The sequence below is a fragment of the Marmota monax genome, unplaced genomic scaffold, assembly GCF_021218885.2.
Source record: "Marmota monax isolate L192 unplaced genomic scaffold, Marmota_monax_Labrador192_F-V1.1 WCK01_AAM20220418_F8-fsc00068, whole genome shotgun sequence".
Lineage (NCBI taxonomy): Eukaryota > Metazoa > Chordata > Mammalia > Rodentia > Sciuridae > Marmota > Marmota monax.
In genome coordinates, this window is record NW_026692352.1 from 6,148,439 (window position 1) to 6,175,794 (window position 27,356).

The 27,356-nt window shown below is 34.7% G+C and overlaps 1 protein-coding gene across 3 annotated transcripts in view; it reads left to right on the forward strand.

The window, feature by feature from the left end:
- Uvrag (UV radiation resistance associated) overlaps positions 1–27,356 on the forward strand; it is a 330,605-nt gene that overhangs the window by 127,200 nt on the left and 176,049 nt on the right. For all 3 annotated transcript variants that reach the window (XM_046442008.2, XM_046442007.2, XM_046442005.2), the window contains exon 7: positions 22,465–22,570. In XM_046442008.2, the coding sequence (XP_046297964.1) occupies positions 22,465–22,570 (106 nt within the window). The remainder of the gene's footprint in view (positions 1–22,464; positions 22,571–27,356) is intronic.

Here is a 27,356-nt window from a genome sequence, read left to right on the forward strand (position 1 = left end):
ATGGGGCAAAGAGGACATGAAAGCAGTGGTGTACAGGAAGAAGAGAATTGGAAGTTGGAAACTTGGGTTTTAGTTCCAGCTTTCTGATTGGCATGGTTTTGAGCTTTGGGCAAGACACTTAATCTAACTGGGGTTCTGTTTTCATATCTACAGTGAGAGTTTTAAATTAAAAGACCTCTGAAATAACTCCTTTGAAAAGGTGATCTTAATTGACAAGAAAGTCAAGTTTCATCTTGATTTTTTTAAAGGTGATTTTAGTTGACATTTAAACTAATAACATAAACATTTGCTTTACTATACCAACACATTTTTTTTCTACTTAAAAGCTCATTATCGGGCTGGGGTTGTAGCTCAGTGGTAGAGTGCTTGTGTGAGGCACTGAGTTTGATCCTCAGCACCACATATAAATAAATAAACAAAATAAAGGTGTATCAACAACTAAAAAAATATTTAAAAACAAAAAAAAACTCATTATCTGATTGTCCATCTCACAAAAAGATGTATCTCAGATTAATTTTGATAATTTCTAAGTTGTCAAGACTTCCAACAAAGGTAGAGATTTGCCATTATTGAGGATATACAGAGACTTTATCACAAGTTTTGTGATCACCCCCAAAGAGCTTTAGACAGTTTCATTCTTGCTGGGATAACTATAAAGGGCAGGGGAATAATAATAATTAGAATTTCTATTTCAGATATTTGAATACTTATCAATTGATAAAACTAGATGATTTTAAGTATTTAATCCTCAAAATAAACCTTTGAAGAATATACAATTTTTATTCCCATTTTACAAATGAGGCACAATATAAGTGAGATAACATCCACCTGTTTACGTGGTTAATAAGCAACTGAGCTGGGATCTGAACCACCCAGTGCCAGTCAGTCTACCTTCTTAACCCCTATATTATACTATCTATTATATTTATAAAATTAAATGTATCAAATTACCTGTTCTATTTTCATAAGTAGGTAATATTAATTGTAAAAATTCTGCCTGTTATTAAAAAGTTGTATGACTTTGTTGTCTATTTTGTATAATTATCATTTTAATTATTCTGGATTCTAATTAAGAAAGAAACCTTTTGTAGTAAAATAGCAGCTCTGGTCATTCTGACTCATGCCCAATACTGAATTGGTAGTCTCTGGATTACATGTTTGTCTGAACTGTTTGTTACCATTTAGAAAAAAAAGGTTTGTGACAAAATATTTGCAGTTATGTCATTAATAATAAGCATATTATTTAAGTCAGCTGATTTTTTTTTTTTGCTGAGATTTTTCTCAACAAAAGTAGTCATTTATTGATTTATATTTGGAAGCAAACTCCATAAAAATGTTCTAACATCTGTAAACTACCCGAGGATATGATGAAACCAGATTTTTGTTGTCATTGTGTATTCCTCCATCTTCTTATTAATTTCCCTGAAAATTAGGATGTTTCTTGGATCTTCTGTCAAGATCTAAATACAGTCTTAAAAAGTTTTTTTCTCTTCAATAAAGCCTTTCAAGTTAGTCACTAGTATCACCATATGTACCATCTCATCCTCCAACCTGCAGTTGTTTCTTTTGGTTTTTGAGTATCAGATTCAAATTAAGGAAATGTCAATTTTCCTCAGTTGATTTCTCTGAAGAACTTCAGCTTACACTGAAAGTCGTAGTCTAGGAGAACTTTAGATGCCAGAACTTCAAGGCCAAGTGAAAGTCATTAGTAACCCTTACATTGGCACTTTTAGAATCACAAGCCTGAAAATGCAGAATCCTAGAAAAGGTATAGCCTCTTTCTGAACCCTTGTAATTTTTAAAAGGACCTGGTAATATATTGGGGTCTAAGACTTGATCATATAAGATCAGAAACAGTGAAAACAAATGACATTGAGTACTAGTGTTCAGAATACAAACTGTTTTGAAGAGATGGGAAACTAGCTGCAGTTTGGTTTTAATATTACCTTGTAAAATAATTATTTAAAAAAAATAAGATTTAAGGGAAAACGAGAAAAAAAACAAGAATATCTAAATTATTGAATAATCCCCACTTTGTTCCTGATAATCTTCAATCACATCTTCTTGCTTCATTCCCAGTTCTTTTGGAATGTATATGCAATATTCAACCTTCAGAGAGGTCATTAAATACATTAGTTGGAACCCAGTGTATTTGAAAGTATGATTCTTGGAGTTTCTTGAGATGTGTTGTCATTTTTACCTTGAAGTGAGTCTCACTTCTTATCAAATACTTCAATTTAAATGTATTCTCTGTTTTCTGTCCGTTACATCCATAGTGAAACCTCTTGTCTCTTGGTCAAACATGGTGATAATGGCTTCTCTTTGCAGTCTCTATTTTGTCTCTCTAAGGTTTACTAATTCAGGTCTTCTCTTCATGGCTTAACCCCAGTGCTTTCTGTTAGGATTTAGCCAAAGTCCATACTTTCTTTTTCAAATGCTCTTCTTGTGAAACCCAATTAATTGAAAAAAGAAAAGAATATTTAAATTATAATTCTGAATATAATAAATATGTATGTATAACAAATTCTTACTAGGTATACCACCATTTTTTAGACACAATGGAACAGGGGATACAAGAGAAGATGAGAAGCTTTCTGTGGTGTTTAGGCAAATAAGACTTAGTACACGGAAAAAGTAGTGGCATCAGAAAATAATCACATGCTAAATTTTGTGTTGTGAACGCTTATTGAATAAAATAACATATGAAGTACATATCCGTAGTTTTGAGAGCATTAAAATAGACTTAGAAAAAGGAAAAGCCATGTGACTTCCCTAAAGTCTTCAAGGGAAAAGATGAAGAGACATGTGGGATTGCAGCAGAATTTTAAGGGTCTGTAGTGAGAGAGAAGAGCATAAACTAAGGATGAAGGATGAGCTAAGGATAACAGAAAGAATCTTTTGGAGTAGAAGGATCTTTTGAAATTATACACAGTGTGGGGCAGAGTTAAATTTAGATAGCAAAGTGTGGATCTTGGTAAAATAGGCTGTACGGAGAGGCAATAGAGTATTATAAATGATAATATAATGATAAAAATGATAATAAATCATTTTTTATTTTTTAAAAAATATTTTTAGTTGTAGATGGACTTAATAACTTTATTTTATTTATTTATTTTTAATCCAGTGCTGAGAATCAAACCTAGTGCCTCACACATGCTAGGCAGGTACTCTAATTGATGAGCCACAACCCCAGCCCCAAGTGATAAGATTTAAACAGTATTTTAGGAATGATTATATGTTGGTTCAAATACATTATTTTTGCCCCATTTTTTGATAAAAGATTAAAATTTACAAGCTGATTAACCAGGGTTAAAGATACACTCTCTGATCATGCGCTCAGGCCATCTCAAACAACTTATAATGAAATTTCATTATGGTAATGAAATAAAAATTTATACTGCACTGGTAGCATTATCTCACCAACTGAAATAATCATTCTGTTCAATATATTGTACAAGATTAATGGGAAAGCTCTTGAAATTAAAGTCATTCAAGATTATGCATGTTGATTGGTCTTGCATCTAGTTACTTTATTGAACTTTTATTCTAAGTGCCCCCTCACCCCCCAATAACAGACAAGGTCTCACTATGTTGCCCAAGCTGACTCAAAATTCCAGGGCTCAAGTGAACTTCCTACCTCAGCCTCCGGTACTCTGGATCGATAGGCATGTGCCAAAGTGTCCCACTCTAATGATTTTTAATTGACTCTCTTGGATATATAAGGCTTATAATGATACTTTTGTATATGACAATTTTGTTTCGTTTTTTTCCTGAGTATATGGTCTTCTTTCCTTTTCTTACCTATTACCATGGCTAAGCCTTCTACGGTAGGTGTTCTGTTATTATATATCAAACTACCCCAAAACTTAGTGGTTCATTATCCTCGCATCATCACAGTCCATGGGATGATTTGAGTTCAGTTAGATGCTTTCTTTAGAAGTCTTTTATGCAGTTGCAATCAGATGGCATCAGTGGCTGGAGTCATCTGAAGATTACTGGCTGGGCTCAAATTTGAATTCTTCTTTATTCCATTTGGACTCGGCTGTAATGACTGGAACACTGTAGGTCTCCTGGACATCTTTTTCCGAGTAGCCTCTCTAAGTGGCTAGCACTTCCTCACATATGGCATTCTCAGATTAGTCAGATTTCTCACATGGAGGCTTCCCCCTTACCCCCAGTGTTCAGAGGGGGAAGTAGAAGTTTCCAGGCCATTTAAGGGCATAAAATATCAATTAGACAGCCATAATTAAGTTTAAACAAGTCTTAGTGTTCTTGGAATAATTTTTACTTGCACATGGTGTTTTTTTTTTTTATCTTTTTAATATAGCACTGAGTTAAGTTTACTTGACATCCTCTTAGTATTTTGCAAATCTTTGTAAGTGAGGTTGGATTATAGTTTGTTTTGTGTGTTGTTCCTCTGTTCATTTCAAAACTGGTAAGGATTACAGCTGGTGTAAAATGAATTGTGAAGCTCTATATTTCCACATTATTTGACTGTGTGTGTGTGTGTGTGTGTGTGTGTGTGTGTGTGTGAGAGAGTAGACTTTAGATGTAGGTGGTAAATCTCACCTATTATCTTAGTCCATTCCGAGCTGCCATAACAGAATACCTGAGACAGACATTCAAATTATAGCATTCTCCACTTGGCTGATCAAAGTGCATATCTTTCTCACATATAAAATAAATTCATTCCATCCTAATAGCCTAAAAGTCTTAGCTCATTCCAGCATCAACTCAGAAATTTGAAGTCATAGGTAAACTCAAAACACAATTTATTTTGAGGTAAATTTTCCTTCAGGTGTGAGCCTATGAGATTAAACAAGTTACACACTTCTAAAATACAATGATGAGACAGCCATAGAATAGACATTCCCATTCCAAAAGGGAGAATAGAAAAAAGGGGTAACAGGTTCTATACAAGTTTAAAACCTACAGAGGAAACAGTGCTAAATTCTAAATTATCCTTAAGAATAATCATCTTTCACTTCATCTGTGGCCTTCTATCTAGAAGTGGGAATTGAACTTCCAAGGACTCAACTTTTTCCTGATGGCTTTGCCAGGCTCAGCCCATGTAGCAGGTCTCACAGATTGGGGTCTTGTGCCTGCAGCTCCTGCAGCTTTCCCAGGCTGGTATTGCACAATGGTATCAGCAGTTCTAGAGTCTAGGGAGCAGCCCCACCCCCATAGCCTCACTGAGCATTGCCCTAGTGGGACTCTGCAGTGGCCTCACCATCATGGCTACACTGAGCATTGCTCTTCATTTCTCTGAAATGGCTTTGAGATTATTCTGTCATTGTTTTGATAAATAGCACCTGGCTTCCTTCTATTTATAATAATCTCCTTATCAAACAGTTGCTTGACTTTGTCCTTGGTATTCTCTCATGAATGTACTTTTTTTACATAGCCAAGCTGTGGTTTCCCCCAATCTTTTTGTTTTACTCCCCTTTTAGTGATAAATTCTGTTTTTAAACCAGTTCTCTCCTTGTGCATTTTTACTATATGTAGTTAAAAGAAGCCACACAGCAGTGTGAATACTTTACTTTTCTTCCACCAGACACCCTAATTCATTGCTCTTAAATTCTCCCTTCCTTACACCGCTTGGACATGGACACAGTTCAGTCAAGTTCCTTGCTGCTTTAATCCAGTTTCTGACATCTTTTCCCTCATTTTCATCTTAGGTCTCATTAGAATTATCTTTACTGTTCATGATCCAAATAGTGTTCTGGTTATGACCACTTAGATAGTCTCTAAGAAGATACAAACTTTACCTATGGTTCTCTTCTTCTGAGCTTACCAGACTCACCCAGACTCCATTCATGGCAGTCCTGGCCTTTTCTAGCTTGTTCTCCATATTCTTCCAGCCTCTACCCATTACCAAGTTCCAGAGCTGCTTCCATGTTTTGAGGTACAAGGTACAGCAACAGTCCCCATTCCTGGTACTGATGTTCTTAGTTTCTTTTGTGCCACTATAACATAATACCAGAGACTGGGAAATTAATAATGTTTAGAAATGTATTTCTTACAGTTCTGAAGTCTGGGAAGTCTGAGATCAAAGGGCCAGCATCTTAAAAGCCCTTCTCGTTGCCTACGTATCACATAGCAGAAGGAGAAAGAGAGGATCATAGGAGAGAAGGGGTCAAACTCACCTTTTTATAATGAACCCACTCCCATGATAATTGCAAAAATTCATTCAGGAGGGTGGAACCTTCATGACCTAAACACCATTCAAAGGTTCCACCTCCCAATACTGTTAAAGTGGCAACATGAGTTTTGACATAAAACCATACTACCTATAAACCCATCGGGGCCTGCAGTACCCACTTCTCTGCTTAAGTTGCCTTTTTAGTTTCTTTGTAGTTATTGATCTATTCAGGTTTTCTCTTGTTGGGACAATTTGGTAATTAGTAATTTGCTATAAAATCATTTACATTTCTATCTATCTTTTTTTTAAAAAAAACTTGTCGGCATGAAGCTGTATATAGTATTTCTTTTAAATTAAAAAAATCTCATCCATATCTGCAGTTTGTCCCCTTTCTTGTTTCTAATTCTGAAGTACATTTCTATGTACTTCCTCAAATGTGTTTATTGTACAATGAATATATTTTAAATTAAACTTGCTAAAATGCACATGGATGGTATTATGAAAAAATCTGGGAACAATTTAGCCTGTTCTTATGCCAAATGTGGTTCTTCTTGCCTGAAATGAGTTATTCAAGTTGTAAATTGGAAATGTGAAGAGTTGATTATTGTTCTGTAACTCTTGCTTCATCAGTATTGTCTGTTAGTTTTGAGAGTACATTTTTGTTAGACCTGATACACTGATTATCACATGCTTTCACACTACCTACCATCTCCTGAATAGAATTTTCCCACCCACGATGCTAGTACCATTTATTTTTCCATGAAAGTATGTTAATTTTATAAGTAGCAAAAATATTCTGTCTAATTTGATGCCATTGCCATGAGACTATGTGTTCTCAACTATGTGCATGGTCTAGACAGAGGAATGTTGAATAAAGCTTTAGGATAGTCTCCTCGTCTTTTGGGAAATTATCATATTTAATAAACCCATCAATAAGTATTTGAGTGGTTCCCATGTGTCTGAGACTGCTGTAGGTGCAAACAACTACTTAGGCATTTAAATTCCACTATGCCTCTCATGATTGTTCTTATGCACTCTTGTTTTTGTACATCATCTACTTTGTCTTTTGTATAGGCAATGCACTCTGTTCCTTTAATGATCTTGAAAAGCTATTTCCAATACTCTCAATGCCCATTTCCTTGCATATAGCTGTCAGAGGTCTACTCACCCTTCTTTCAAATTGCAGCTTAAATCCTATCTCTTTTAGTGAGTCTTTTCTAAGAACAAAGTATGTCAGACATACTATACAAAAAATAGAAGAAAGTATGTCAAAATAGCCATTCTGAAAGGATAATTAGACTTGCAGATACAGATTAATCTAGTAAGGTGTGTGACAAGATATGTCATGATAGCTTTGGAAGCAAGATGAAGAATGAGCCAAGTGACATAAAAGGTAGATGTACTGGTAACTAACTGCTTAATGACTTGCTATCATCCTAGAGGGAAATTTTCAGCAGCATGGTAGCATGAGTGCTTTACCACTGAGCTACATCCTCACCCCCTTTTTATATTTTTTATTTTGAGACAGAATCTTGCTAAGTTGTTCAGATTGGCCTCAAACATCCAATCCTCCTGCCTTAGGCACCTAAGTCACTGGGGTTATAGGCATGCATCACCACCCAGTGGCGCTCTGCTTTGCCTTTTATTTAGTTTTGTTCAGTATGTCCATTCATTTAGTTATTTACCTTCCAGCTGTTTATTGAGTACTGCATGTTGGAAACTGCAATATGCTGGGGATGTAATGGTGAACAGGAAGAACATGGCTCTATTTTTGAGGATATTACAATTAAGTGTTTGAACAAAGGTTTAGAAAACATACTAAACTAATACAATGGTGGTATAAAATTATCAGAGATAATGATTATCTACATAATAGTATCCATATATAAGATCATCTCTGGGGTCTGTAAAGGTGGAATATATATTTAACTCATCTTAAATTTCAAAGAAGAAAATTGGGATAAGAGTATAGTCTTGTAAGTGAATCCTAAAACCAACTGTAAGAGAAGAACAAGGTTTGCCATATGGGCAATAGAACCTTAAGTTACTAGTCAAGCCAGTGTTAATGGTTAGGGGGACATGTTTGCCAAAAAAAGTTGAGTTCCATTGACAGACATGTAGTATCTAGAATGAGAAATGATAGAACCTTTTTGCTTTGCAGACTTTAAAAATATGTTCTTAAGGCACTTTTCTATGAAAGGCAGTGTTTCTATGCTTGACCTATTATAAGAAAACATAAATTTATCAATCAACAAATATTTTGTAGAATCTAAAAAAATAGAAGAAATGTTAAAATAGTCATCTGTTATTTATTGAATGTATACTGTTCATTGAGGGCCTAAAGGAGGGTGAGGTGAGCTCTTCCCTATTAATGAGGGAGGGAAGGGAGGTCACATTTATGGAAGGTCTGTTATTGAAGGCCTGTGTGTATGAGGTACTATGGGAAAGCTCAAGAACAATAAAACTTATAAGATAGAGGTCTGGCTTTTGAGGATTTTGGAGTTCAACTCCGAAGAAAGCTTACAAACAAGTGATTACAGCAGGATATGAGTTCTAGGTAGAGCCATGGTTCCAGTGATTTTGCGGGGGACCACAATTCAGAGAGGGAATTACACTTATTAAATATTAATTGTTCCTAGGCTTCTAAATTGAGTTCCTCCTCTTCCAAAATGAATCTCGGGGTCTGTTTTCAGGTACCCTGGTCTTTTCACATTGCAGCCCAAGTAGTTAAGTTTAAAAGATACATATGGTTAGGTTTCCCAGTCTAAGACTTATTCTACTATTTTGGGGATGAAACTCTGTAGCCTGGTAAGCCAAGTCTTTGTAATCTGACCTTCCTGTATTTTTTGCCTCATCTCTGAGTGTCACCACTTGCAAGACCAAGTGCTCTAGCTTGCTGAGCTATTTACAATTCTTTAAAATGTTGTGCTGCTTTTTTCCCCTCTGTTTTTTGTACTTGCTTTTCCTTTAGTCTGGAATCTTTCTCTGTTTTTACCTACCTAATTCCTACTTTTCTTTCTATGTCAGCCACACTTTTTACCTTCTCCAAAAATCCTTCACTTACACACAACCCCACCCCAAGAATAGATGCTTCTCTTTTAAGCTCAGCTGTTACCCTTTGTATACCTCTGTTTTACCATGTATCATACTATTACAATTGTGTACATATCCATTTCTTCACAAAGTTTGAGCATTATGAAGATAAACCGATCTCCAGTATTTAACACAAGGCATGGCTAATACTTTAGTACTTGGTAAATGCTAATTGCATGAATGTGTAAATAAATCATATGCTTCTGGAAAGCATAGACTATTTCTTATGCTTTTTTCTCTCAATACTAAATTCAGTACTAGCAACATGGAAAAACACTGTGAAAAGAGGATGAATGAGTAAATTAAAGATGCTATTGACCATTATCAGATGAGGGATTAGGCTAAAGATTAAGAAGTACAGATGTTATCTTGACTAATGTAATAAACCCAGTAAATGGAATCATAAAGTGAGTGGTATTAGAATTGGGCTAGAAAGAAGGGTAGTGAAGATTTGGATTGAAAGAGTGTATTAGTTTTTATTGCTGCACAATAAATTATTACAAATTTAGTGACTTAAAACAATACCCATTTTTTATCTTGTGACTTCTTTAGGTCAGCAATTTGGAAACAGCTTACTTGGGATTTTTGTTTATATTCTCACATGGCTGAAATCATGGTGTGGTTGGAAGGCATGAAGAAAGGAAGAAGGGGAAAGAGTCAGTCCCTTTTTATTCTTATAAGGCCACCAGTCTACAGGATAGGACCCTACCTCTATGACCCCATTTAACCATATTTATCTTCTTGAAGTCCTATTTCCAATACCGTCACATTGGGGGTTAGGGCCTCAACATATGAATTTTGGGCAGTACAATTCAGTCCCTAGCATCTACATGATTTCCCTTTTGAGTAATACAACTGATATGGAACCTTAATTATATCCCCCAAATTCCTTTACCTTGTAAAAATAACATCCAGGAGCAATATAGTATCCTTGCATGTCCTTCTGAGGGCTGGGTTTGTGGCTCAGCGGTAGAGAGCTCCCCTAGCACGGATGGGACCCGGGTTCAATCCTCAGCACCACATAAAAATAAAGGAATTGTGTTGTGTCCATCTACACCTAAAAAATAAATATTAAAAAAAATAGCCAACAAAACTAGATTTAAAAAAAAATAAGTCCCTTCTGATACCCAAGGGGAGGAGATTATACAGGGCATTTAAACTAGAGGGATATACACTAGAGGGTGGGAATCTACTTTATACAAAGATAAAATAGAAAGCAGTTGAGGAATTAGTCATATTGTGAGTACATCAGTAATATTGAAGGAAAAGGCACATAGTAGCCTGGTACACAGGGAAAAATATGAACTGGAACCCATACAATTGAAAGATTCAATCCAAAGAGTGTGTCCGAGGAAAAAACACTTTGAAAACTAAAAATGTATTTAACGTACAATATGCTACTGATGCTGAGGTTTGTAGGGGAAAACATGTTAGTATTATCTTGGGAATGATGGGTATAAAGATATAAAATAGGGTACTAGCAAAGACCATAGACTTTGAAATTGCACAAACCTGGTTTTGAATTCTGAAACTGCACTTTCTAACTTCAGTCTTCTCACATGTAAGATTGGAATAATGATGTACAAAGTCTTTGGGTTGTTATGAGGATTAAATAAAAATTGTATTGCAAGTTTTTAGCCTGGTGCCTGGCACACAGCAAGCACTAAATAAATGTTTATTCATTCAGCAATGATTTATTAAATAAATAAATGTACTATGTGCCAGATGGTATTAGGCCTCAGAGTTTTAATAATGTTAATATTATGACTGAGCTAGGTTTTAATGAACTTTGAATTGGCAGGCTAAAATGAATGTATATTAATCTGTTTTGCATTAAGAGTTCTACTTGTTTGTTTTCATCCTAATTATAGATAGACTAAGATTTGAAAGATCTCTTGAGCCCCATTTCAGTGTTGTGATTTTCTGGAGGATGCTGTTGAAATGCGTGTTTTAGGAAAAATATTTCAATGCCATATTATTCCAGATATATTGAAGAGGGCATAGATGAGAAAGAGTAAGGCCTTTTATTAATGTCAAACTGGAGAGTTTATAGTGAGAATAATAGAAAGGAAGTGAGGGAGAGTGAGGGAAAAGGAACAAGTAAAGTGCTGTGTTGCTAGCAGCTGCAGCAGCACCATACTGATTTCTGATTATCATGGAGTCTAGATTAAGTCAAATAGAATTCTTAATTTATACTGAAAATTGTATTTAGTGTAGGAACATTCACAGATCCCAGTCTCCTTAGTGACTGGAATAATTTTTTCTCATCGATGGAAGGTGTTATCAATCTGACTAAGAGCATGTACACAGTATTGTTAGCTGCCCTTCCATACCTGTATAGGTAGTCAAGCCCCAGCCATCAGAAGACCTAGAGTGTCTAAAACATTTAGTGTTTATCAGAGATGAAGAAAGATAAAGTGGTTAGGTATAGCTGTATTAGCACTGATCTTTTAAATTGTAAGCTTGTAGATTGTGATATTTCTAGTTTCAGAGAATTGAATCCTAGATGTGTGGAAACCTCTGTAGTTGCAATGTAAATAAGAGCTTTTAAAATCTCTTTTAGTCCTGGAGTACAGGACTGTGTTACTGGTTGGGGCAAAGTCTTTAGTCTTTATATCATGTTTTTATTTTCTTCCTCTTCTTTTTTACCCCGAATATTGTTGCATGTGCTCCAATACACAGTGATATAGCTGATATAAAATATATGGAGATAAAGCTTTATAGGCAGGCATTGCAAAGGCTATTTGGGCAGATAAGTTACAACGAGCAACCGAGCAAAGCAGAAAGGGGTACTTTTGTTAGCACATACAGAAGGGAATTGAGAAGGGTAAGAGGTGAAACTGAAAAGCCAGTTAGGAGGCTGTTGGCTCTGTGGAAGATGGTGGCAGTGGATTTAGAGGTGAATGATTTGAAATGGCTTTTAAAATCATGTCCTTATTACTAAAATAGGTAGAAACCTGACTAGGCATCGAGTTACTTGATTTTGAGTCGGTGGTCATTTTGAAGTATTGTGTTTCTTTAACTGCTATAACATCAGCTCTCCCAGCTGTCCTCTCATTTCTCCGGATGTTCTGGCTCAGTTTTTTTTTTTTTTTTTTGCAAGTTTCTGTTTCTTTTTTTCTAATCCCTTAAATATTGATGTTCCTCAGGATTCTGTTCTAGGCTCTGTTCTCTCTCATTCTCACACTCTTGTGAGGTGATCTCATTCACTCTTGTAGCATTAATAGTGTTATGAAATGAACATTTCATAATGTTATAGCATCTGTGTGCTAATGATTGCCACATTTTGTCTCTGGCCAAGATCTGTCTCCTGAACTCCAGATCCTTAGTTCAACTCGTTTTCCACACTGCTCTTGGATGTTGCACAGGCACCTTGAACTGAAAAAAGAACTTCTCAAATTGCTTCTCCTATATTCCCCATATCAATAAATGGCATCACCATTTTCCTGGTTCCCATATACCATTCTTTGTTTCTTTTTATTTTGCAGTATAATTTATGTACAATAAAATGCAGAGACCTAACTGTACACCTTGGTGAATGTTTATAAGTACACATGCTCATGTCATCATCAGTCAAATGAAAGCCTAGGATTCTTTCATTATCTAGAAAATTCCCTTTGCCAGTCATTCTGACACCTTCACTCTCACCTCTGGCAGATTCAAACACTTCTTTCCTTATAGCCTCATCATTTACTAGCTTTTCCTGTTCTTGAACTTCTTATAATTAGAGCCATATGATGTACTCTTTTAGTTTCTGGCCTTTGCTCAGCAGACAAAATTTTTGTTGTTTGGTTGGTTTTTTTTTGTTTGTTTGTTTTTTGCAGTACTTGGGAACCCAGGGCTTCACACATGGTAGGCAAGAGCTCTACCACTGAGCTACATCTCTAGTCCTTTTTTAAATTTTATTTTGAGATAGGGTCTCACTCAGTTGCCCAGACTGACCTTGAGTTTGTTATCCTCCTGCCTCAGCCTGCCATGCAGTCTCCCATGTAGTAATATCTGGCTAGCCAGTGTTTGAAATTTATCCATGTTCTTGTATCGATTGGTAGTTTATTCCTTTTTATTGCTGTATGGTGTTTCCTTTTATGAATTTACTACAATTCTTTTATCCATTATCCTGCTGATAGCCATTTGAGGTTGTTTGCACTTTGGGGCTATTAAGAATGAAGTTAATAGGAACACTTCTGTGGTTTGTATATGGTTTAGGTATCTCCCAAGGCCCATGGAGCTTGGTCTGCAGGGTGATGGTATTGGGAAGTGGTTGAACTTTTAAAAGGTGGGGCCTAGTGTGAGGTCCTTAGGTCACTGAAGGTGCTGCCCTTGGAAGGGATCAGGTAGCTCTTGACCGCTTTATAGTTCTCATAAAGAGATGGTTATACGAGGAACAAACCTGGCCCTTTCTGTCTCTGCTTCCTGATTCAAGATATGACTGCTTGCCCAGACGGACCTTGAGTTTGTTATCCTCCTGCCTCAGCCTGCCAGGCAGTCTCCCATGTAGTAATATCTGGCTAGCCAGTGTTTGAAATATGAATATAAAATATATTTCATATATTTGAAATATGAATATGCCCTGCCTTATGTGGCACTACCTGCTGCCCTCACTAACAACAGAACCAGTGGGCACCTCATCTTGGAACTTGGAACCTCCAGAACTGTGAGCTATTTTCTTCATACACTGGCTACATCAAGTATTCCATTGTAGTAGTAAAAAACTAATACATACACCTTACATATACCTTTTGTAGTCACCTGCTTTCATTTCTCTTGTTACCTAAGAGCAGAGCTGCTAGCCCAGACAAGAGATGTATACTTAACTGATTAGGTATTGCCTCAAAGTTTTCAAAAGTTGTTACACAATTTTACAGCAGTGTGTGAAAGTTCCAGTTGCTCTGCTTCTTTCTATCACTTGATATTGTCAGTTTTGTAAATTCTAGCTGTTATAATGGGTATGTGGTGGTATATTGTTTTGATTTTGATTTTAATTCGGTAATGACTAAAGATACTAAGCACCATTTCATATGCTTTTTGGTCACTTTTATGTCTTTCTTTTTGAAGTGTTTTTTCAAATATTTTGCCTATTTGTATTCATTGGATTGATTATATTACTGATTTGTGGGGGTTCTTTGTGTGTGTATACTTATACACAAAGTGTTTTTTCCCCAGTCTGTGTCTTCATTTTTTTTTTCCCTCAATAATGTCTTTTGATGAATCCTAGTTAAGAAACCTTTGCCTAATCCAAGGTTATGAATATATTTTCTTATATGTTACTCTAGAAACTCTGTAGTTTCTCCATCCCAAATTAATTTTTGCATATGAGGTAAGGTAGAGGTTAAAGTGCACTTTTTTTCTTATGTGAATATTATTTCAGTGCTATTTATTGATGAAGCTTTTGCTTTCTTAATTAAAAAAAATGACTATGTAGAAATGGGTCTCTTTCTACAATGTGAATTATATTTCATTGATTATTTGTTTAGTTTCATATAACTGCTGCCGCCTTACTATAGTTCTGTGGTAACTCATAAAATCTGGTAGCGTAAGATTTTTAACCTTGGTATTTAACATCTTCTCGGCTAATCCAGGTTTTTGTATGTTGTTATCGATTTTACAATCAGCTTGTCAATTTCTATGAAAAAGGTATGTTAGGGGTTTTGACTGGGATTGCTTTGATCAGTTTAGGGGGGCTTAACTTATTAACAGTATTGAGTCTTGTGATCCATACAATGGTTTATGTCTTCATTTATTTAGTTCTTTAATATCTCATCTGTGTTCTATGATTTTAGTATATAGATCTTTTAACATCTTTTATTAGGCTTATACTTAGTTATTTCTTGATATTGTGTAAACAACCCAATTAATCTTTATTTATTCTGGAATCTTATAATTTGTTTAATTTGTTTATAAGTTCTAGTTTTTAGATTGTAGATTTCTTTGGATTTTCCTATGTTACACAATCATGATTCTGTGAAGAAACATTTTTGCTTCTTACTTTCTTATCATTATGACTTCTTTAAATTGCCTTATTGTGGTGGTTTGGACATTGAGTAGTACAGTGTTGAATAGAATTATGAAATTGAACGTTTTTGCCTTGTTTCTGGCTTAAAGTATGACAATTGCTGTAGATTTTTCTATAAATCCTTTATCAGATTTAGGAAGTTTCTCTTTTCCCCTGGTGTTGAGGATTTTTTTGTTTTTAATCATGCATAGGTACTGCATCTTATCAAATGTCTTTTTTTTTTCATTTTGTTAGATAATCATATGATTTTCTCCTTCATTCTGTCATTGATTTTTTCAAATGTTACATCAACCTTACACTGCTTAGGTAAACCCACTTGATCAAGATGTATGAACCTCTAAAGACATTATTAGAGTTGATTTGTTACCATTTTGTTAATGAATATTACCCTTACATGTGATGCTAATCTGTAACTTTCTTGTAATGATCTTGTCATGTTTTGGTTTCATGTTGTGTTTAAATTGAAGCATTCCCTCTTATTCTCTGAAAGATTTTACTACAACTGGTATTTTACCACAAAGCCATCTTGAGCCCTGTGTGTTTCTTCCATGACAGGTTTTTAATTACAAATTTAATTTAATTAACAGGTAATGATTATTAATATTTTCTATTTCTTTTGAAAAGATGTAGGTTTTAAGAAATTTTAATATTTCATCTAAAATAAACTTATTGGCACAGAATTATTTATTTCCTCTTAATTCCCTTTATATGTCTGTAGGATCTATAGTAAAGTCTTCTCTTTCATCTTGTTATTGCTTTAGTAATTAGCTTTTCATCACTAATGAAATCACTGACACAGGCTACTTATGAAATAAAGAGGATTTTTTTTAGCATACAATTCTGGAGGTTCAAAGTTCAAACAATATTGTACAGGCTCTGGCAAAGGCTTCATGATGGATGGCCAGTGGGTATAGTGTGTGTGAGAGAAAGGATCACATCTTAGACCAGAAGCAGAGAGGGCTTGGGTGGGGCCTAGACTTACTCCTTTTTTGAGAACTTAAAGGGTCCACACAGAATCTACCTTCTGAAAGCACCCTCTATGACCCAAAGACCTTTTACTAGACCCTACTTCTTAAAGGTCTATTACCTCCCAATACTGTCACTTTAAGGATCAAGTCTTCAGTCAAATAAATCTTTGGGGGGGGGCAATTAAATCATATTCAGTCCATATCAGTTGGAAATTTGTTTTCAGGCATCAATCTTTATCTCTCCTGTCTCTCACTTTTCACTTCTATAACTATCTTCCCCTATTTTTATTTAGGGCTGTGACATTTGTTGCTTGGACTGTTGCAGTAACCTCACACTAGCCTCCCTGCTTCCAGTCTTTTCCCCCCTATATCCCATTCACCCCATTAGAAGAAGAAAGAGCTTTTAAAACTGCAATTGTAACAAATCTTAAAACTTTTAAAAATAAAGCTTAAAACTTTTTTTAATGGTTTCCTACTGCTTCAGTATAAAAACCTTAGCTCCTTCATATGTGTACAAGATCATTAATGATAAGGTATTAGGTATCAGTTTGTCTCCACAGACTCCTGTCTTTACTGCATTTATTTTTTCCTTTTTTTCTATCTGCAAGCCATAGGGAACTGTACCTCACTCTCACTGCCTTTCTAAAAGTGTTCCAGTTTGTTATTGTTCATCTTAAACTTGAATAAAGCATTTCAGATGTGATCTAATCAGTATTAATTAAACAGAAATTGTCTTCTAACATCTTCTTAACTGAAATGATGGTTAATATCTGATTGGATAGTCTCAATCTTTGTTATTATTTATTTGACATAATACCTTTTTTAAAGTGTTATCTTTATATTCACAACAGTATCTAACCTCAAAGAACTTTTGTTAAGCCCAGTTTCAATTTATTGCTATCTCAAATCATGTTAAGTAATAGGGATATGTCTCTTTGCTATCACCAAAATACCTGTCAGATAGCTACTTGATCTCTCTTCCCCAGCATTCATGAAGATGAGTTTTATTTTAGCTGGGAAGAGTTAGTGTTGGTATTGACCAGTCACTCAGATGACTAGATGGTATATAATTCTTTATAGATTCTTTTCATAGTTTGCAAAATCGAGAAACATTTCTCCCAGACTAGCCAGCCAGTTTGGAGGTAAAGCAGTTGTTTCTTGTCAGTCCTTCACCTCCTCAATCCCAAGAGAATCGGGATGTCCTACCTTGTTTTTAAAAGCCTAAACACTTCAAACTTTTATTCTCCTGTTGGATTTGAAAGGGGGACCTTATTAGCTGTCTTGATGTAGCAGGGGCTCGGAAAGTCTATTTGGATAACACTGAAGATTGGAGGAAATGTGACTCTGTCTGTGTGTTTTAAGCCCCTAAGGTAAGATCAGAAAGCGTCTGGGGCAGTGAGAGCCAAATAGTTGAAGTCATACATTAATTATGGTCATGAATCATTTTTATTTTTAAAGTCTTTACCATTTGACAAGGTTGTTTGCATAGCAGTGAAGTCTTAGGCAGCACTCTCCCCCTTTTAAAGTAACAGGCTGTTTTGTTGATCTTTCCTCTGGGTTGATAATGCCTATCATTTTAGTAAAAATTTCTTATTTCTCTACTTGAATGAATGGTCTTTAATTTGTGTGATTTTTGTTTTGATATAATATTTTGAAGTTATAAGCAGAAAGTTCACATACTTCAATTAAATTATTGTATCAAGCAAAAATATCAAATCTCAGGACTGTACTTTTATATTTAGACATTAGATGTTCAGCTAGCAAATATATTTGGAGTGCCTCTTTTGTGCTGTGTTCTGTGCTTAACATTTAGAATATATATGAGAAAATGGGATTTTTTTCCCCCCTTTAGAAAGATCTAGTACAGAAACAGAAAGGGGGAACGAACAGTTGCTGTAAAATGGATTTCTGTAATACTACTTGTTGTGCATGTCATGCATGAAGTGATGTGTATTTCCAGGAGAAAGGAGTGCTTCTACCTGTCTGGAATAGTCAGGGAAGGCCTTTGCAGAAGAGGCTGTGCTTGAGCTGCCTCCTAATGGATTAGGAGTTTATTTACTTATTAAGGGACATCGAGAACTTGAAGGCGGATGCAACAGCTCATACACAGGTGCCGAAGTGAGAAATGGTGTGAAATGTTTGGAAAATTGCCAGTGGTGAAGTATTGTTGGAGTTGATGGTGCAAGGTAAAGAATATCAGAAAACAGAGGCTGGAGATGTAGGTAGAGATCACTGCCCAAAGGCCTTTCTCTTTCTTTAAAATTTCTTTAGAGGTGCCTTTGTAAGAGAGTATTACCATCAGTGCTGATTAACATACATACAGGGCTGGAGTTGTAGCTCAGTTGTAGAGCTCTTGCCAAGCATGTGTGAGGCATTGTGTTCAATCCTCAGCACAGCATAAAAATAAATAGGTAAATAAAGGTCTACCAACAACATACATATATATATATATATATATATATATATATATATATATATATATATTTTTTTTTTTTTTAAACAAATAAACAAACATACATGCACAGCCAGAGCAGGAGGCTATGGGATGGGGTATCTTCTCGTGGATTCTTTAGGAGTCTTAAGGAAGTTGTTGAATTACTGATCTCATGAGCAAAGGAGCTGTAATGAGAGTTGGCCCTTTTTAAGTGATGTAAGAAATTCTCAATAACTATCAAGCAATTTTCAAAAGTACAGAATAGTCATGAATGTTTTTAGTGTGCAGTGCCATCATGATAATAATGTTGGCAGAGATATTAGTACCATCAAATCCTTAATAAAATGAACCTCCCACATACATGATTATTTTCAGGTTAGGGTTGATGACCAATTTTTTTAAACAAAGTAAAATTTATACGTAGTGAAATATGCAATTCTTACATGTAAATTTTCTGATTTTTGCTGTACTCCTCCTAATGTTTATGTAGGACATTTCCATCAACTCAGATAGTTCTCTGTTCCTTCTGTTCACTAACAGACCCCATCCCACTGTTTGGATTTGTCACTATAGAATGGCTTTACCTGTTCTTGACCTTTGTATGAAGGGAATCATACACCATGTGCGTTTTGGTCTGGGGCTTCCCCCACAACACAGCACAAAGTTTTTATCCATCCATATTATGTGTATCCGTGTTACCTTCCTTTTTTTTTTTACTGCTGAGTAGACCTTTACTGTGGAATTCTGGACACAAAAAAGATTGTTTTCTGCAAACATTCCTAGGCAAATCTTCTTATGTAAATATATTTTCATTTGGATAAATGCCTAGGAGTAGAATTGCTGGGCCATAGATTGGATGTACATTTAACTTTATAAAACAGTTTTTCAGAATGTTTTATTTAAGAATATTATTAACTCTTTTTCAAGAGGTGCAGAAAAGTTCCAGTTGCTTCACATCCTTGCCAGCATTTGGTGTTGTCATTTTAATTTTAATTTTCTAATCCCTATGAAATATTTTAAGTTCTATTCCCCTGATGACTAAGATGTTAGACACCTTTCCTGTGTTGTTGGCCATTACATTTCCTTTTTCTTTTTGGTACTGGGGATTGGACCCAGGAGCGCTTAACCTCTGAGCCACGTCCCCAGCCCTTTTTATTTTTTATTTTGAGAAAGGGTCTCATTAAGTTGCTTAGAGCTCACTAAATTGCTGAGACTGGCTTTGAACTTGGATCTTCCTGCCTCAACCTCCTGAGCTGCTGGGATTATAGGCTTGTGCCACTGAGCCCACCTACATTTTCTTTTGTGAAGTGTTTGTTTCACTATTTTGTCTGTTTCTTTTTGTTATTGATTTGTAAGAGTTCTTTATATAGTCCAAACACAGTCCTTTGTCAGATATATGTTTTCCAAATATTTTCTCCCAGTCTGTGGCCTGCCTTTTATTTTTCTTTCTCCCCTTCCTCCTCCTTTCTTTCCTTTCTTTTTTTCCCTCCCCCATATCCCTTTCTTTTCTTCCTTCCTTTCTTCCAACTCAGGGCTCTTTACCACTGAACTACATCTCCAGCCCTTTTTATTTTTTTTGAGACAAGGTCTCCCTAAGTTGCTGAGGCTGGTCTTGAACTGCTGCTCTTCTTCTGCTTCAGCCTCCTGAGTCACTGAGATTACCTTGTGCATGTGAGGCAAGCACTTTACCAACTGAGCTATATCCCCAGCCCTTCATTTTTTAATGGCATCTTTAGATGAATTAGATGCTTCTAATTTTGGTGAGGTCCAATTTACCCATTTTTAATTTTATGATTAGTATTTTTTAAATGTGTCTTCTAATAAATCCTTCCTTACCATAAGGTTGCAAGACATTCTTCTACATTTTATGATTTTAGCTTTTTTGTTTACTATGATCTTCCTTAATTTAATTTTTCACTTGCTGTGAGGTAGAGGATGATACTACTTTTCTCCCAAGTTTTTTTTAATATTCCTACACTTTATTTTTAAAATTTTGATTTTATTTAAAAACTTTACTGATTTGCCTTGATTCCATTGTCAAAAACCAATTTTCCATATATGTGTAGCTCTATTAATACACTCTTGATTTGATTTAATTGATTTTTTTTTTTTTTTTTTTTTTTTGAGATGGGATGCTCACACTAGCCTTAAAGTCCTGGACTCAAGTGACCTTCCTGCCTCAGCCTTCCAAGTGGCTGGGACTGTATATAGGCACACCTGGCCAATGATCTATTTTTTTGGTCCTTAAGCCAGTATCTTGTTATCTTGATTATGTAACTCTATAGAAAGTCTTGAAATCTGATAGATTTCAAGATTGATTTATCACTTCTAGATTCTTTGCTCTATTAGGTAAATTATGGTGTCAACTTCTTAATTTCTACAGAAACAAAGCATGTTGGGATTTTGATTAGGATTGTGAAACTGTTGGTCTCTTGACAAAAACTGACATTTTAACAATATTCAGTCTTCCTGTCTGTATACATGATATATTTTTCCATTTATTTAGCTCTTCTTTAATATATGTTAGCAGTGTTTTATAACTTCAGGGTCAGATCTTACACATCTTTTATTTATTTTATTTCTAAGTATTTTATATTTTTTGATGTTATTGTAAAGGTATTGTTTTAAATTTTGTATCCCAATAGTTTGTGGCTAACATAGAAGTGTAATTGATTTATTTTTATATTGACCTTGTATACTCTGATGTTACTAAAATTCACTTGTTTGTTCTAGTACATTGTTTTGTACCTTCCTAAGAATTTTCCACATGTCAGTTGTGACTTATGAAATATATAAACCATATTTAAAGATAGACCAAAAAGCAAAAGTCCTAGAAACTACAAGGAAAAAGAAAAACAGCTCTTCATTTTTTTTTTTCCAATGTTCTTTGAGGACTTCTGTCCCAAGAATAAAGTTGCTATTACCAGGCGCAGTGACACATGCCTGGAATCCCAGCAACTTCAACATGGGAGCTGAGGCAGGAGGATCACAAATTGAAAGCCAGTCTCAACAACTTAGCAAAGCCCTAAGTAACTCAGTAAGACTCTGTCTATAAATAAAATATTTTAAAAAGGGCTGTGGATGTGGCTCAGCTTAAGCACCCCTGGATTCAACCAGTACAAAATAAATAAATAAATAAATAAGATTAAAAAAAAAAAACCTGTTTCAGAGTACAAGCTACATTTACTTATTTATTTATTTATTTTGGGGGTTGGCACTGGGAATTGAACCCAGGAATGCTCTACCATTGAGCTTTATTTCCAGACCTTTTTTGTTTATTTGTTTTATTTGACACAGGGTCTGGATACATTGCTCAGGCTGTCCTTGAATTTTTGATCCTCCTGCCTTGCCTCCTGAGTAGCTGGAATTATAGGCATGCATCACCTTGTCCAGCTGATTTAAGCTTCTTAACTGGAATGATTGTGAATTCTTTTTATCCTTGTGGGTACCTATAAGTAATAGCCTTGATAGCAGTGGTACTCAGTTGGTAGAATTTAGCAATCCACTTTATTTCTTTGGACCTCAGTTTCTACATGTGCAGAGTGACAGGATTTGACTGGATTATTCCTGTGGGCTCTTCTTGTGAGACCTTCATTCTATCTCTTAATATATCAGAAACAAGCAAGCAGGTACAGAAAGGGTATTTTAGAGCATTATTATTTTAGAATTTATTGTACCCCCTATGTTTTCATTATAGATACGAATTATGGGTCCATTATTAATTCTATTTATCCTAGAAATATTATCATATCTGTGGCTTTGTGTTGAGTTTATAATTAACTCACTTAAACTTTTCTGCAACTTGTATTTCTAGGCTTCATAGAGCCCAGTGTGCAATTAAGCAGACTCAGGTAACTGTTCAGAAAATTGGAAAGGAAATTGAAGAAAAACTAAGACTCACATCTACAAGCAATGAGCTGGTAGGTTTTTATATATTTACTTATTTAAATTTATTGTTTTCTTAAGTGTATTATCATATTCTTCTTGAATTAATTCTTTTTTTCAAAACTATCAGTAGTTTTTTTTTTTCTTAATATTGTTTCACTAAAAATGTTTGTCAGCATTTAAATGTTGGAAATAAATTTTCCTAACTGCTAATACTGTACAGAGTACCTGCTTTATTCTGTTAGATGAAATTTTAGATGACATACAATTTTAGAAAAGAACAGGCTATTTTATGAATGTTTCATAAATCTGACCTGTAAACATGAACTGTATACTGAATAAAAAATAGCTGCCAGAGAAAAAAATAAACTTTAGGGACTAATCTGCTTTTAACAGATGAATTTGAAATTTATTTGGATTAAGCATAATAGGCTAGTTTGTGTACAGTATTTTCTTTTGAGAAATACTGTTTAGTGAAGCATCTCTGTTTTGTTTTGTACTGGGATTGAACCCAGGGGCGCTTTTTTGTTATTTTATTTAGAGACAGGAGCTCCCTGAGTTGCTAAGTGCCTTGCTTAAGTTGCTGAAGCTGGCTTTGAACTCGGATCCTCAGCCTCAGCCTCCCAAGATGCTGGGATTATAGGCATGCACCACCATGACCAGTTTAGTGAAACATTTCTAAAGAAATGGAAATCCTAATATAAATTAACAGATTGAAGAAATTAGTATAATTTTTGGATTGTTTTATATTCTTCCTTGTGGAGAAAAAAATCATCAATTTTTAAATTTATTTTAATAATTTTTATTGTGTGTTGTAATTAAACATAATAGTGTGATTTGTTACGTGTTTGCACCTGCGTGCAATATGATTTGGTCAAAAACTCATTTTTGGAATGAAGAATCTTTATAAGCAGAATAGTAGGCATGATTAATAAATTGAACTTTTTATAAAATGAAGCCACATGATCATGATACTTAAAGTTCAAATCTTCAAGTTAAGTCTTAGATAAAATTAAATATTTGCTTGCTTGAACTATCACAGATAGATAGCATCTTCCATTTATTTGTACCACTTAGCTGAGAACCTTTACATCCCTAAATAAAAGCAAAAAAGTTTCCCAAGATGATAATATAAGAATTATAGAAAAATAACGATGCATATAATATATACAAACTTCTGTCTTATGGAATTTGAAATTAATGTATTAGTTCAAACTGTATAAAATTACTGTTTTTGACCTATAAATAGCAATTTCTTGTTGTTCAACCTAATATGTAAAATAGTTCTGTACTTGGCACATATCAGCCACAAAAATATGTTTGCTAAAATAATTATAGTAGTAATTCTTTTATGCATGTGACTTTTCTTGTTTATGAAAAATCTTCCATTGAAGAGACATTGTTAAACCACCTTTTGTTGTAACTTAGTGCCAATAAAGGTCCAAATTCCAGACCATAAATATATTGGAGGGGGATAACTGTTTTAATCCTTTATGTTGAGTACAAAAATGCTGCATTTTTAGAACCTTTGGGGAGAAATCGCTAGGTTTTATTTTTCTTATTTTCCTCTCCCAAGGCAAGATTGGGAAATTACTTGTTTCATTAAGTGACAACATATGCTTTGTCTCAGTATGGAAAAATGTATGTTTAATCCTGTTTTTCTAAAATATAAGTGTTGACACACAAGAGTAAGGGGATAGAATGTATGAGTTTAAAGAGGTCAGGTTCAGAGGTTCACTGTGTGTTTTCGTGCTGCCTAGTCAATGTAGAAGAAAATCATTGGATGTTTGAACTGAAAGTGAACCCAGAAATCTTCTAGTTCTCTAATAACCCCATTGAAAATCTTGCTCCAGTACATATGTCTCCTTTCCTGCTTAAATTTTTTTCCATAGTATTTATTGACACTTGTGTTAATCAGCTCTCTTGTCACAGTGACAGAATACTCGAGGTAAAGGAAGAAAGATTTATATTGACCCAACAGTTTCACAGGTTTCAGTCCATGGTCAGCCCCATTCACTCTGGTTCCATGGCAAGGCAGAACATCATGGCGGAGAGTGCAGAGCTGTCACTTCATGGCAGCCAGGAAGCAAAGAGAGAGTGTGGAAGGGGCTGGGATCTCAATATCCCCTTTAAAGGTATATCCCCAATGACCTAATTTCCTTCCACTGAGACCCACCTCCTAAAAGTTCCACCACCTCCCAGTGGTATCACATGTAGGTAACCAAGCCTTCAACTCATTTAGGGGACATTTAAAATCTAAGCCATAATACCTTTTAATATGATATATATTTTATTTTTTTTTTTCTGTCTCTCTAAATTCTGTGAAAGGAAGGATTTCTCTCTCTTTCTCACACATTGCTGTATTTCCATTATTTAGAAAGTGACACCTAGGTTAATAATGTCTGATTCATTTTAAGGTCCTTTCTAGACAGGGGTACTGTACTCCCTCCCCTCCTTTCATTCCCTTCTACATAGTCCTAATACCTCTATTCTTCCCTGGCAAACCCCCAAATTATGAATTAGTATCCTCATAAAATCAGAGAAAACATTCGGCCTTTGGTTTTTTGGGATTGACTTATTTTGCTTAACATGATATTCTTCAGTTCCATTCATTTACCACATTTATGTATGATGTATCAAAATGCATTCTACTGTTCATTTATTTATTTGTTTGTCCTGTGTAACTAATTAGAACAAACAAACAAATAAATAAATAAATACCTTTTTTTTTTTAATGTGACACATAGTGGGTAATCAGGAAATTACTCATTGAATTTAAGAAAGAATCTAGCACAATGCCATTATCATCTTCTTGTTCTCTTCCACCTACCTCTTCCTTGTCTCAAGTAAATTATTATTCATCTGAAATAAATTGGATTACTTTATAATAGCAGTTTTAATTAGTGCATTACATATAATAGTGGTGTTCTTTTTAACATATTCATACATGCATGAAATGTATTTTGCTCCATTTCAACCTTCAGTACTTCTCCCTTCCTTTGTTCCTCTTTCTCTATACTACTGAAGACCATTTCTTAATTCCTTTTAAGTAATTAAATCTGTTATGAGAAATTGTTTGTACCTGATGATTTTCAAAGATTTGATTATCTTGTCATATTAATCAACGCCCAACATTTTTTCACACTTAACTATATTAATTATAAAATTTCTACCATTGTCTTACATTTCTACTTACATGTTTTAGATTTCATCAGATAACCCTTCTGGACAAAATTGTGTGCTTCTTCTATTTTCTTCTGATATTATGGTGAAGTACATTGGTTGATTTTTGAATGTTAACCCAAATTTGCCTTCCTGGGGAAAGGCCTTTTGCATTTGATAAATTGTTCTATTCATGAACAATACTGGATTTCATTTTTTTAAAAACACTTTGAAGAACTTTGTATATATATTGATGAAGATTGATCTGCTTTGCTTTCTTGTAATCTTCTTGTCTAGTGTTGTTGTCAGAGTAGTGTTGGCCTAACTCACTGGAAAATTTTTCCTCCTATTTTCTGTAAGAAGGTATAGAATTGGAATTATTTCTTCAGTGTTTGACAGGATTTTGCCATTGCAACTAGCTAAGTCTGGAGGTTTATTTGTGTCAAGGTATTGAACTAGAAATTCACCTTCTTTGAGAATTATGGGTTTATAAACGATCTACTTCTTAAGTGCCTTGGTAAGTTTGTGTCTTTCAGGGATTTGTTTGTTCCATTTAGGAGGTCAGTCTTTTTAATTTTAGTCATTCTAATGGTTATGTAATGTTTCCTCATTTTCCTGCTAAATTACATTTCTATAATGACCATTTTTCATAGTATTTGGTTATTCATGTCTTCTAAGAAGTATCAGTTTAGGTATTTTTGCCCATTAAAAAAATAAACTCTTGGGCTGGGGCTGTAGCTCAGTGGTAGAGTGCTTATCTAGCATGTGTGAGGCACTGGTTTTGATCCTCAGTACCACATATAAATAAATAAATTAAACAACGGTCCATCAACAACTAAAAGATAGTTTAAAAAAATTTAGATTTACCAGAAACTTTTTATAAAGATAATTTTGACAGTTCCCATATTTCTTTTATATAGTCTTTCCCTCATGTTCTTTTTCATTGTTTTTTGCAGTACTTCAGATCAAACCCAGGGCTCTAGGTATGCTAGGCAAGTTACAAGCTACATTCCTAGCCCACCTAATATCAACAGCTTATTTAACTATGGTATGTAGTCAAAACTAAGGTATTAATATCAATGTATGATTGTTAACTATGGATTCTTATTTGTGGTTTGCTGTATTTCTACTAACATCTTTTTTCTGGGGGGTGTGGTTTGGTACCAGGGATTGAACTCAGGGGCACTTGACCACTGAGCCACATCCCCAGCCCTATTTTGTATTTTATTTAGAGACAGGGTCTCACTGAATTGCTTAGCACCTTGATTTTGCTGAGGCTGGTTTTGAACTCGTGGTCCTCCTGTCTCAGCCTCCTGAGCAGCTGCTCTTTTTTTTTTTTTTTAATAATTAAAAACTTTTCTGGTATGTAGAATTATTACAAAAGATAGTATAGATAGATACTTACTATATATACTCCATATCCAGTTTCTTCTGTTGTTAACATCTTACCTTGATATATTAAATTTGTTATAATTAATGAAACTAGATTGATAACTTATCATTAACCAAAGTCCAGACCTCATTTGGAGTTCCTTAGTTTTTACCTAATGTCTATTCCAGAATCCCAATCAAGAAAGCATACTACACTTAGTAGTCATTCTTCCTTAGGCTCTCTTTATTTGTGATGATCTTGATTGTTTTGAGGGTTACCAATCAGGT